The sequence below is a fragment of the Trachemys scripta genome, chromosome 16, assembly GCF_013100865.1.
Source record: "Trachemys scripta elegans isolate TJP31775 chromosome 16, CAS_Tse_1.0, whole genome shotgun sequence".
NCBI classification, from domain to species: Eukaryota; Metazoa; Chordata; order Testudines; family Emydidae; genus Trachemys; species Trachemys scripta.
The window spans coordinates 27,276,396-27,289,820 of NC_048313.1; the positions used below are offsets into that span (position 1 = coordinate 27,276,396).

General features: G+C 56.3%; 2 protein-coding genes across 2 annotated transcripts in view; one reads left to right on the forward strand and one right to left on the reverse strand.

Annotated features, from left to right (window-relative positions):
- Window positions 1-13,425, forward strand: part of LOC117888488 (adhesion G protein-coupled receptor E3-like) — a 255,697-nt gene that overhangs the window by 83,329 nt on the left and 158,943 nt on the right. The gene's annotated exons all lie outside the window — the stretch shown is intronic.
- LOC117888505 (adhesion G protein-coupled receptor E5-like) overlaps window positions 4,328-13,425 on the reverse strand; it is a 33,193-nt gene continuing 24,095 nt past the window's right edge. Inside the window, exons 2-5 of the mRNA XM_034791973.1 lie at window positions 11,150-11,206; window positions 9,744-9,881; window positions 9,004-9,159; window positions 4,328-5,154 (exon numbers count right to left, since the gene is read on the reverse strand). Of these exons, the coding sequence (XP_034647864.1) occupies window positions 4,856-5,154; window positions 9,004-9,159; window positions 9,744-9,881; window positions 11,150-11,206 (650 nt within the window). The 3' untranslated portion in view covers window positions 4,328-4,855. The remainder of the gene's footprint in view (window positions 5,155-9,003; window positions 9,160-9,743; window positions 9,882-11,149; window positions 11,207-13,425) is intronic.

Consider the following 13,425-nt stretch of genomic DNA (forward strand, 5'->3'; position numbering starts at 1 on the left):
AACCATTACTGAGTCGCATTTTCAAAAATATTTAAAGGACAAGGAGCTGACCATGCACAGCACACAGTTTGTACGACTAACAGCCGTTAATGGACTGGCAATCCCAGCGGTGGGGTGCCTTGAAGCAGACATAGAGTATATGGGCCAGACACTGCCAGGAAAATGCATCTTCATCTTGAAAGACAAAGCCTCAAAAGGGAGCCATATGGGAGAAGGAGTCCCAGGGATTCTAGGAATGAACATCATTAGTGAGCTGAAGAAGCTACTCTTACAGGAGAAGGAACCAGGAGGATGAACCGTCATGAGCACTCTATGAAGAATGCTGTGCTGAGTAGAGTACTGGCCTGAGTGGAGAGGCAGAGTCATTCCCTGGACCCCACAAGGCAGATTGGAAATGTTAAAGAGGGCAGAAAACGGAAGACCATTATTCCTCCTTGGAGAGGGAAGGTCCTTGATGAACACTGCTGTGTACCAGGAAATGCCAATAGATATCGAGCTCTCGTAGAGCCTACATCTGGGTCAAACCTACCTAGTGGGCTCCAGCCAGCCAATGTACTGACTAGTGCCATCAAAGGAAGAGTACCAGTGAGTCTTCTAAACTCAAGCATGACGGCTATGGAGTTGCAACCTGAGGAGGTGATCCCTCAGGTGAAGGTAACATTTGGGGAGAATGGAAATGAGCTGCAGGTGACAAGGGAGAAGGGAGGACGAGTTACCTTTCCTCAAGAATGATGTGGTGGGAGACTCCCAGTTCCAGTTCGAGCGGCACTCCAAGGGCTGATTCCTGCACAGGTGGCTAACATAAGGGCATTGCCAGAGAAGCATCAAGAAGTCTTTTCTAAGGATGAGGTGACCAATTACGATGACCAGGTCAAAGGTCACCACGACAGGCTGGAGAGTTGCTCTCAGTACAACTAAAATCAGCCCAAAGTGGGAAAAGGACTTATGATCGCAAGTCCAGGGGGGCTCTCATCAGATCTGGTGACTGTGTAGCCATACACACTGAAGATGTAATAAAATAAAGGACAAATGGGAGCCAACAACAATCCCGAACTGCCAGTGTACACTAACCAGCCTGAACAAGGAGGTCCTGAGAGAGTAGTACATAGGGACCAGCTAAAGCGTTGGACTATTAGTCTGACCAGGGCTCGTAGGCAGCATTTCCTGAGGAGACTGAAACCAGTGGGGTAAACCCAAACCCTAACGAGAATGGCCAGATCCCTCAAACTGACCCAGTATTACCCAAGGACAGGGAAATAGAAAATATGGGTAACGAACCACCAGTCTTAAGAAGGTCCCAGCGAGCTAATGAGGGTGTACTGCCTGGTAAACTTACAGATGATTATGTTATTGGTTCTATGAGTGTTTTAATGAATACTTACTTGCATCTGAAGAAGTGAGGTTCTTACCCACGAAAGCTTATGCTCCCAATACTTCTGTTAGTCTCTAAGGTGCCACAGGACCCTCTGTTGCTTTTTAATGAATACAGTTATGTATAGTATGAAGAAGTGGATGTGGAATGTTAAATATGTTAAATGTTCTTTTGATAATTGTTAATGGGTTTGTGATATAACGTGATGTGGGTTTCTGTCGTTGCCATGGGACCAGGATGTACTGGTGTGAATATTGTGGCTGTGGCAGAATTTTAGCAAGGGGGGGATGTAAGGGACTGTCGCCCCCTTACTAACATGCAGTGGGGGCGCTTTGGTTGGCTAGCACCCAGCACTGAAAGAATGGGGAGAGGCCAATGCACCAGGTCAGCCTCAGCCTCGGAGACTGATTGACAGGGCGGACAGGCTAATCAGGGAGTCAAGAGGACAGAGGAGTCCCGTCCTCCGTGCGAGCTGGAATTGCCTGGGTCAGTCAGCGTGGGGCCGAGCTAAGGAGAGAGCAGGGGCCCACGCTGAGCTGGGGAGCAGAGCCGGGCCAGATCCAGAGGGGACAGAAAAGCAACCCAGGAAGCAGGTCAAAGTTAGGAGCAGAGCAAGAGATGCCGCCCAGGAAGAGCAGATCCGGTGCTGGGAGCAGAGCGGCAGCCACAGAGCCAGGTGTGGTGAGCAACTGGGGCCAGCCAAGGGGGGACATTGGGCAAAGGGCCCAGCACAGAAAGACACCCACAGCCAAGGGCCCTTGAAGGCCAGACTGGGAGGGGGATCTTAACCCAACTGGGGCTGACGCTTGGAAGAAGGGTCCCACCACCCAAACCTGGAGGCGTGTGGCCACCACCATTGCAAGTGTCCAACCCGCAGCATCCCTGCAGCACTGCCAGGGCCTGAGAAGGAAACCTGGGACCTACAAGGAACAGACTGTGAATTGCACAAGGGGAAGGGGGAGGGGGAGGGAGGTAACAAGCATGTTGTGAAACACACAAGCTGGTACGTAAGTCATTTATCCCAGATGGTTTGTCTCAGTCTGTAACTGTCAGGGTCCATTGCCAGAGGCAGACATGTGGCAGTGTCCCTGTGGCATCTATGGGCGCTGGCACTGGGCTGCATTGGCGATAAACCTGGCCGAGCGCCTTCACCACTGATCCGACTCTGAGCTGTCTGGGCACTTCGATGGAGGTGATGTGTTTTCCTTTAACCTTTCCCATTTTCCTTATTCTTTTTTTAAATTAATGGTTAATTAAACAACTTGTATTTGTGTGAAATTGTATGAAATGATCAGTGGGTCAGGGAGGTGCCCAGTGCAGAGAGAGTACCCCGGAGAGGGGACACCCTAGCCCCTGTCCTAGGTGACCACAGCAGGGTTGGGGATTGAGCCCCCCAGGAATCCTGGGCCCAGCCTTGTTGGGGTTACGAGGATTCTGCCAGACAGGAGAGTGGAAGGGGAGTCCTCAAGGGCAGGGAGGCTTCTGGGTAAAGGAGGTGGGAGCGAGGACTCAGATCCTTTCGCTAGCCCAATTCACCGGGGTAGTGCAGATGCCCGGAAAGTTCCACACAATAGCGGGACCATTCTCCCGCTTACATTTTGACACTTCCCAAATCCCAAATAGAGAAGGGAGATGGGGAGCTTCTATTCTTCCCATCTCATAACACGAGAGCAAGGGCCAGTCAGGGCAGTGAGAAGAGGGGAAATTCAAAACTGAGCCAAGGAAAGGCTGTTTTGTGCAGGAGTCCCTGAGGCCAAGAATTTAGCAAGTTTCAAGGAGCGACTGGACATTCCTACGGATGATGAGAACAGCCAGAGTGATCATAGTTGAAGGGCACAGACATTTGGGAAGAGAGAGAAATCCTCCTGCTGTGGGGCTTAAGCCCATCTGAGTATTAGAGACCAAGAAGTGAGGGCAGATAATCCCCCAGCTGCCACTGCAGGGCTCTTCCACTGTCCTCTGCAGCATCTGGCTCTGGCCCGTTGGAGCCGGGATACCAGGCTAGATGGGCCCCAGCTCTGATCCCGTCTGTGCTGTGCAAGTGCCAGCGTGACTTGTGTCTCAGCCTGGCTGGCGCCACGGCTTTGCCTCTTCAGAGACTGAGCTGCTCCCGGGGCAGACTGACCCTGTAAGAACCGACTGGCTCCATCCTGCCAAGTGCTTCCTCCTCCGCCCCTCGACCCTGCGACACTCGCAGGTTCTCCTGAAAGCAGGAGAACAGCTCCGTGTTTCCAGAACCTGCTTCATTCCAGAAACGATGTCAATCGGGTTCCGCCCCCAAAGGCTTCCCAGAGTCCATCCGGGATGGGAACGGAGCTTCCAGCGTCCTTATTCATCCTGTCCTGGTTCAACTGGGATATTTATAGTGCGTAGCGCCACAGCCATGGTGCCAGGTGCTGTACACACATCCAGCCACAGCACAGCCGCAGCTCCAAAGCGCTTTCCCCAGCTCAGACGCTCTGTCAGCTGGAGAAGGGGCGCCATGCTCTGGGTTCTCGGTGGTGCGGCCAGAGCTCTCCCCTCCCTCGGGCACACGGGTGTCCCGCGGCTTCCAAACTCACTCTGAGTTGCAGGGAGCTCTGAGATTGGGTGTCTCTAGGGGCTTAAGTACATGGGGAAATTGACGGGAACAGCTCCTGTGGAATCGCTCCCCATCCGGACTCTCTGGTCTGGAATAATCAGTGCGCTTCCAAAGAGAACAGCGATCGCGATCAATTCCCCTCGGGGGCAAGCCCTAGGGATTCTCCGCACGGCTCCCGATACCAGCTATCCCCGGACAATCCCCGGGACGCTGGCTGAGATACCTGCGGCGCTGATTTCTTCTTGTGCCTAGACCCGCCCCAGGACACTGGCTGGGGTTATCCCACGCGGCCGGGGGCTGGGCGCAGGAACGGCTGGGCGAGGTCTCTGCCAGGGGAAGCGTTTGAAGCAATGGGCTCCTGAGTTCTCCCAGTTCGACGGACCCGGTGCTCTGCGCCCCCCAAACGGGGGTGTAAAGGGCGGTTTCCATGGGAACAGCCGGCTAGGACTTGATACAAGCTCTAACTACCGGCTGAACATCGCAAACAAGGGCCTGGAACGCCCCGGCCCCTTCTCCGGTCAGGCCGCCCTGGCTGCTTAAGGGGGCATAATGGCCCCCTCGGGAAACACCCTCCCATCCAGGGGGCTCTGTCAGTGTGGGGCTGGAAAAGGCTCTGCTCCCAGCCCTGAGGGAGGGGGCAGATTGGGGGTGTGGCCTCCGCTGGGGCTATTCCCTGCTCCCCAAGGCCCATAGGGGGCAGAGCGCACTGTGCTGTATGTGGACCATCCACGAGGCCCCTTCCCAGGCTCGGGGGCACTAGCAGCCTGGATTCTGTGTGCTGGGGACAGCGAGGGCCCCACCCGTCTCCCCGGCACCTCCCTGCAAACCTAGGGGTTTATTCCCAATCCAATCACCGAGGCAGGGGAGATCCTGGCCCCACACGCTGGGGCAGCAGTTCAGGGTCACGGCTGATCACAGCCCCAGTGAGTGGATCCGGTGCCTTTGCTGCAGCCAGCAGCAGCCTGTGGTGCAGCACCAGACCTGGAACAATCATTTCTGTGTGCGAGGGGGGGTCTCAGCAGGTGGGGATCAGGGGAGAGCTCACCCTGGCAGGTGTTCTCACTCGCGTGGGTGAAGTTGGCTTTCCCAGAGCTGGGCTCGTAGCCATCGATGCAGGTGCAGTAGTAACTCCCAGCCACATTGGAGCAGTTTGCGTGGGGTCCGCAGTCTGCCGGGTTCGGGCCCTGACACTCGTCAATATCTGCAGCACAAGAGGAGATGCTCTGTACAGTCCTGGCAGGGAGACGTTCCTGTATCACACACCTGTACTGAGCTGGGTGACGGGACCCAGGCGACCGGGCCCCCAGGAGCTTAACAATCACAGGCCTGATTCTCAGCTACACTCAGGCCACACTACGCTGCTCCAGCAGCTGAATGGCCACTCTAGAATATGGTGTATTCAGATCTGTGTTAGCATCACGAGCTCTCACTTTACATCTGCAAGGGGCTTTCCTGGACCTGCTTGCGGGCTAGAGGGCTCGGGTGAGAAGCATGTGATCTGGGGTTTTCAGCCGTGTATCTGCCAAAGGACCAGCCTAGAGCAAAGTGGGATTAGTTGTGCCCGTCTGCCTTCAGGAGCAGCCTGCTTTGTCTCTCTCTGTTCGGGGCCTCGTGTGCTGGGGTTCTGGATTCTAAGAATAACCCTGTGTTGAGCTGCAGCCTGCCAGCGAGAGGATGTGATGCTTTGTGTCTAACTGTGTGTGTGTGCCGTGAACATAACAGAGGGAAGGGGACCTTCCGACCCCAGAACAGCCACTGTGGCCTCTATGGACCAAGCCCCAATGGGGCCAAGATTTGGGGAGATTTAGGAGTCCATGTGTGAAGCTGAGTTGCCCAAGGGGTGGGAACACTGGGACTTGGCAGAAATCCCCCTCAGGTTCCAATCACAGAGGAACACACAGGCATTGCCAGCCTGGGTCAGCCCCAGGGCCCATCTACCCCGGTATCCCATCTGCGACGGGTGCTACAGAGGAAGGTGCAAATAACGTAGCTGAAGTCGAAGTATCTTGGATCGAAAATTACCTGGGGTCCAGACAGCGCGGGATCGATGGCTGCGGCTCCCCCGTCGACTGCGCTACCGCCGCTCGCTCTGGTGGAGTTCCGGAGTCGACGGTGAGCGCATTCGGGGACCGATATATCGCGTCTTAACGAGACGCGATATATCGATCCCAGATAAATCGATTGCTACCCGCCGATATGGCTGGTGGTGAAGACATCCTCTAAGAGTCCCACAGCAGCAGCTGGGGGATAATCTGCCCCCATGAAGGACTCCACCTGGTCTCTAATAGTTGGAGGGTGGCTTAAGCCCTGAAGTGGGAGTTTTTCCCTCCCTCCCAGAATTATTGTCCATTAACTAGCACAGCTCCAGGCATTGTTGTTCCCCATAGAAACAGCCAGTCCCTCTTTAAAACTCGACACATTCACAGCCTCCAGGCCGCGGTAGCAGTGAGTTCCAGAGGCTACTGCTACCCCGGGTGGAGGAGTATTTCCTTGTATATTCTTTGAATTTTCCCCCTCTTCAATTCAATTCACTCCACACTCTGCCCCTGGCTCATTGGTCTTTCTAAAGCTCGTGATTTTCTAAGCGAATCTGATTTTTTTTAGTGCCTGGGATTGTCGACACGAGCTCAGCCATGCACTTGAGACCCACTGGAGCTGAGTTAAGTGCGTAGCTGGGCAGGGCTGGAGCCAAGCATGTGCTTTGCTGACTCGGGGGCTCAGGGAGCACAGACAGGGACCAGCACAAAGCGATTTAGCAGCTGGCAGCTTCCAGTGTCCCCCGGTGGAGACACCAGCATGTGGGTCTCCCCTGCCAGGGGACTGGCATTGGTACATGCGCCAGCTTCACCAGCGCAAAGGGGTCTCCAAATCCACTGCACTGCGAGCCCGGAGAGACCTCTCGGCCTGTGCCTTGGGGAAACTCAGAGCTGTTCAACCCATGTGTCCCCGCGCCACACCACTAGAAGTCAGGGTGTCTCAGGGAAGCCTGGGGCATACTAGAAAGTTGGCGCCTGTAGCTCCAGCCCCTGAGTCGGTGCTTATACACAATGCCAGTCCCAGCACATGCCCTCTCACAGCGCTGCCCTGGGGGAGCAACATGGAGCTGGAGCAGAGAGAGCCTGGAGCAGGGGCCTGGTACAAGGCCCGAACCGAAGTCAGCAGAAGTGATGCTCTGAGCAAAAGTCCGGCCCTGTGGGACCCTGAGCCAGAAAGGGTTAAGCAACTTGCAGGCTAAATGACCCAAATTTTCCCTTTAAAGCCAGGCTAGAAAAGGAGCCGGGAGCTGTGTTTCTGGCTTCTGGGTGAGCAGCACGGTACCGGAGCAGCTGGTTTGTTGCTGGCTTGGTGAATCTAAGTATCAGAACTAACCAGCAGTTTGGGGGATTGTCGGCCCCACTCTGCAGCTTGCCCTGGTTGAGCAATCTCAGTGTGGCCCCCCAGGCACCAGTCACATCCTGTCACAAAGCAGAGGGTTGCCTGCAAGTTCACCGTCCGGTGCATGAACTCGGCACCGGTATTGCCAAAACCCAGTGACTGTGTAACCACATCCCAGCACAAGATTCCTCTGCCTAGCGCACGATAAGATGGTTTGACGGGTGGGGAATGTTTTGTCTGAAGCATCAGAAGTAAAGTACAAAGCCAGGTGGTGAATAAGGGAAGTTTTGTCTGAAGCAGCAGGAGAAAGGCACAAGGGGAAGGGGGAGGGGGAGGGAGGTAACAAGCATGTTGTGAAACACACAAGCTGGTAGGTAAGTAATTTATCCCAGATGGTTTGTCTCAGTCTGTAACTGTCGGGGTCCATTGCCAGAGGCAGACGTGTGGCAGTGTCCCTGTGGCATCTATGGGCGCTGGCACTGGGCTGCATTGGCGATAAACCTGGCCGAGCGCCTTCACCACTGATCCGACTCTGGGCTGTCTGGGCACTTCGATGGAGGTCTGCCGGGCTGGCGACCCTCCCAGAGCCGGGACAGCACACGGAGCCGACGAACGCCAACCCCATGTCCCCGCACCAGACTGCTGGAACTTGGGGTGCCTCAGGGAAGCCTGGGGCTGGGCTGGCAATGCCAGTCACAGCACATGTCCCCTGACACCGCTGCCCATGCAGGGAACTTGGGGGAGTGGGAGGGTCCCTCGAACTAGCAACCGTGCCCCCTACAGCAGGGGTGGTGACCTTGTGGCTCCGGAGCCAAATGCGGCGCTTCAGAAGTTAAGATGTGGCCCCTTGTACAGGCACCGACTCCAGGGCTGGAGCTACAGGCGCCAACTTTCCAATGTGACGGAGGTGCTCACTGCTCAACCCCTGGCTCTGCCACAGGCCCTGCCCCCACTCCACCCCTTCCCGCCCCCTCCCCTCAGCCTGCAGTGCCCCCACTCCTCCCCCTCCACCCCACAGCCTCCTGCACACCAGGAAACAGCTGATTGGGAGTTGTGGGAAGGAAGGGGGAGGTGCTGATGGATGGGGCTGTCGGTGGGTGGGAGGAGCTGGGAGCAGGGCGGGGAGCTGATGGGGGGCTGCTGATGTGTTACTGTGGCTCTTTGGCAATGTACATTGGTAAATTCTGGCTCCTTCTCAGGCTCAGGTTGGCCACCGCTGCCCTAGAGGCCAGAGGAGAGCATGGCTGCCTCCCCCCCGGCGGAAGCTCAAGCAATAGGGGACAGGGGCGAATTCAAGAACGCTTTAGCCCAATTCCAAGAGCTGTTCCCTGGGCCCCTTTCCAGACTGAGTGGGGCACTGGCAGCTCAGATGCTGCGTGCTGGGGCCAGCGAGGGTCCCCTCCCCTCTCCCAGCGCATCTCTGCAGCACAAGGAGTTTGCTCTGTGGGTCTGTTTCTACTCCAAGGGTTTATTCCCTGTCCAAGCACCAGGCATGGTGTGAGCCCAGTCCCATGCTCTGCAGGAGGAGGTGAGGGTCAGTCTCATCACAGCCTCGCTGACGGCCTCAGGCCAGTGCCAAAGCCGGCAGCAGCCTGGTGCAGCGCCAGGCCTGGAACGAGCATTTGTGTGTGTGTGGGGGGGGGTCTCAGCAGGTGGGGGCCAGGGGAAAGCTCACCCTGGCAGGTGTTCTCACTCGCGTGCATGAAGTTGGCTTTCCCAGAGCTGGACTCGTAGCCATCGCTGCAGATGCAGGAGTAACTCCCATACCTGTTGATGCAGTTTGCGTTGCGTCCGCAGTCTGCCGGGCTCGGGCCCTGACACTCGTTAATATCTGTAATGTGAGAGGGGACGCTCTGTACAGTCCTGGCAGGAAGACATTCCCGGTATCAATGCTCCTGCTCAACTCCCCGCACTGAGCTGGGTGACGGGATGCAGGTGACCAGGGCCCTGAGTGGTTAGTGATTAAGAGCCTGATTCTCAGTTACCCATTTCTGCTGCTGGAATGTCGGAAACAGCCCCCCAAGCCTCTTGTCCCAGGTACGGGGGGATTCAACTCACAAACACCCAGATCCCCTATGTGAGGAGAGGGGGAGAGGTCCCCCTGGGGCTCCAGGCTCCCGGTGTGTTGGGGAGCGTGACAAACTGCCTCTCCTCTGCCCCCTCCCTCCTTGGATCCCTGGGGGAGGGGAGGGGAGTATAACCAGGGCTCCTGCTGCAGCCGCTCCTGCTGCTCACTCTGGAGGCCCCGGTTCAATCCCCAGGAGGGCGGCGCTCACCCGTGCTGCTGCCCCCTCTCATTCCCCAGCCGGGCTGAGCCCCCCCAACAGGCCCTGCAGTCAGTGGAGTTGGCTGCTCCTTCCCTTAATGTCCTGCTCTGTCCCAGCCGCCCCCCGGACAATGTGGGAGCCCCGTTACCGTCACAGGGCTCCGTTGGGTCGGTGAAGAAGCGATTCCCATGTGGCTGGTATCCATCCAGGCAGGTGCAGTGGGTGTTGTTCACACACTTGGCGTTTGCTGGGCACAGCACATGGTTGTTACAGTCCTCAGTGGTACCTGTAGGGGCAGGAACAGCTGGGCAGGGTCAGCCAGTGCAGAGCGGCTCCCCCCACCCACCCACAGTGGGATCGACTCCTTTCACACGTTCCATTCGCTGATTTTCGTCCCTGGGCGCCTGGCAAACAGCTCCGACGCCATCCACCGCCTGGCAACAAGCTGCCCTCGGCTGCACAGGGGCCTTGGCTCCCCGGGGAGCCCCCGGCACAGACAGGCAGAGCCGCCGGAGCCGGGCGTCGGTTCAAGTGAAACGTTTTCGATCTCACCCAATTTTTCTCCTTTTTGTTGCTGTCGTTGTTACTCTCATTAGCGTCAATTTCAAATCGAAACCTCACTTTCAACAGGAAAACAGGAATTTTTCATTTTGAAAATTATTTCATCTCCCCCTGCCTCGCGCACTTTTTTCCTCAGTGAAACCAAACATTCCTCAGAACCGAATTGACATCTTCTGGCAAAAAATGGGTCCTTGGGAAATTCCTGCCCGGCTCTGCTCTGGATTGACTGAGAGCGGAGTCGGGCGCGAGGCTAGTTTGGATCCTGAGCTGCCTCCCATGACCCAGATTGTGACCTGCCTACGGGGGCTCCTGGATCCTTTAGCTGCCCGGTGTCTGGGGCTCCGCTGGGATCCGTCCCTCTGGCCAGCGTGAGGGGAAGGATCCCAGCGCAGCTTAGCCGGCTGCAGGGCTTGGGATCGGAGCAGACGGAGCAGGGTGGGTGCAGCACTGGGGGACCCCAGTGGGTCAATTGGAATTTGCCCAAATCCCATCTTGGGATTCGCAGCAGAGCTGGGCTCGGGGCGCAGAATCCTGATCCCAAACGCCCCCCAGCTGGGCACATGGGTCCCAGGTTTCAGTTCAGCCCGATTTTAGAGGGCGGGGGCACCTACAAATGCCACTTCTAACATCTGACATCTAACATCAGGGGTTTGATTCGGGCTGGTCGATAACACAGCCCTTGGTTACAAAGGGGATCTGCCCCTCACTCCAGCCCCCAGGGTAGACCCCTGGCCTCAGTGTCTATTCTCTGCTGGCCACGGGGCAGGGAAGGGAAGGGGAGGGCTACACAGGGGCTTCTCCTCTCCCCTGCACGCACCCACCGTGCTCTATAAACCCACCCCAAGACGCCCACGCCAAGGGGCTGCTCCCGGCTCGCCAGACCCCTTACTCTGCTCTCCTCCCACAAGGGAAAGGGACCGGAGCGGGCGGAGGCCGGAGACCCTGGGCAGCCGGGAGCGCTGGGGAAGGTTAGCCAGGAGGAGTCAACCTTACTTTCTACGCCGTTATTCTGGGCCACGGTGCCCCCCAGGCACAGGGCGATGCAGAGCCCTGGAAGGCAGAGACAGGGTAAGGCACCATGGGCAGATGGTAACCGCCACTCAGCTGCACACACCCCCAGCCGCCCCCGTCCTGCCAATCCTGGGCCAATGGCCAATCAGTGCCCTGCCGATGGTGGAATTAAAAATTAGAAACCTGGTGCTCTGGGAAATCAGCCCCAGCTGGGATCCCTGTTCATATATTTACTTGATTCCAGTTGAGATCTGGACTTTTGACCAGGGCAACTGGGTCTTTTATTGTGTGCATTAGGAACAAAGACCAGGAACCCCCATTGTCAGGGCTGGATTTATACTTAGGGTGCCCCTAGGCACAGGGGCTCGGCAGTCATCCCCCTCCCCAGCTTGGAGCTCCAGGGCCCCCCGCTGCCTGGAGGCAGTTGGGAACTGCAGGGTACCCCTGCTGCTCAGAAGCTCTTAACCAGCTTGGGTGGCAGGGGACCTCCACCACTTTTAACTTTTATGTGCCCTGCTGCCCAGCGCCCTTCCAACAACTGTCCAGCACGTCACACCCCCTCTGCCCAGAGCTGCCCATGAACTCCCCCAGAGACCCACTCTCCCAAGCCCCCCGGCCCGCACTCACTGGGCCCCCTGGGAGGTGACGCTGTCTGCCGTACAGAGCAAGGAGCGCTCCCGCAGCAGGGCTGTGTGGGGCTGTCTCCCCCTCAGCCGGCTCCGCCCCCTGCTGGGACCTGGGAGTGGCAAAATTTGAATTTTTATGCGCCCCATAGAATGCCGGCGTCCCTAGGCATGTGCCTCCTGTGGCTAATCGGAAATATGGCTCTGCCTATTTTACCGGGTGGCACCCAGAGCCCACCAAAATCAGGCCACCCATTGTGCCAGGTGCTGCACAGAGCTGACTGAGATCAGGGTCCTGCTGCGCCGGGTGCTGCCCAGAGCTGACTGAGATCAGGGCCACATCACGCTCGGTGCTGCACAGACACACAGTGAGACAGTCTGTGACCCCAAAGTGTCATGGCAAAAGGCAAAGGGAGGAACAGTCTCTCCGTTTTACATAGCGGAAAACTGAGGCACGGTGCGGGGTAATGACTTACCCAAGGCTACCCAGTGCATCCATGCAATGGACAAACCCACTTGGAAAGGGGAAGCAACAAGGGGGGGATGAGGCGAAAAGACAACACAGGCTGCTTTTGGTCTGCTTTTATCTCAGATATCGGCCCAGATCCACCACCTCCTGTTGGTGTTTATTTATAGCCAGTTGCTCTGAGTTATTAACCACATGCCGGTGCGAAGAACCACCATACAGAGGACAAGCAAACAGAGGGAATTTGCCTGTGAATCCTCAGAAAGGAGCTAAGGTGAGTGCTGCATTAGGGGGCCTGTGTTGTGAATATTCGAGTGTCTGTCTGCTGTGACCATTGGTTTGACCTTGTGCTTGTTTGTTTGAATAGTGTGACTGTTTGACCGGTTGGGTGTCTGATTGAAAAGTGTGATTTGGGAGTGCTTTGTTCCAGGTGGACCTTGAGTGGTTGATTGGAGGGAAGGCTTTGAGCCAGGCCATCTGCTTCAAGCCAGCAGCCTGAGTGAGTAGCGAACAGAGGACAGGCAAACAGAGGGAGTTTGCCTGGGAGTTCGCCTGCGGGGAGTTCGCATAATGTGTTTTTGCCTTCCAGGCTCCTGTGAGCAGTACATACAACATCTGAGACGCCTCTTATAAGGAAGACATGGATAGTGAGCGATCAGCTGTTGTGACCTGCTTAGAATGTGCCATGTTTGTCTTTCTCCCAGAGGACAGAAGCGACTTTGTCTGTACAAAGTGCAAGCTGGTCTGCATATTGGAGAGAAGCTTCAAGGACTAGAGAACCAAGTGTCTGCATTGCATCAGAGAACATGAACATGAACATGAACATTTTCTGGATAGAAGTCAGTGTTTGGTGTTGGAAGCACAATATGCAGAAGAATCAGAGACTGCAGCACAGAACGGGGAAGAATATTGGCAGCATGTGACCTCCAGAAGAAGAAAGAAGAGAACCTATGTACCCGCAATGCAGATGGAGCCCTCTCTCCGACACCACCTGCGTAACCACACATTCACCTCCACAATTCGATGGTCCCTACCTGGGCCTTTTCCTTCAACAGGGAGGATGGACAAGAACATGAGTTGCTCCTCAAACTCCTTTATCCTTCTTCCCAGAGCCACGTAGTCTGCAGTGATCCACTCAAGGTCATTTTTGGCAGTATCATTGGTGCCTA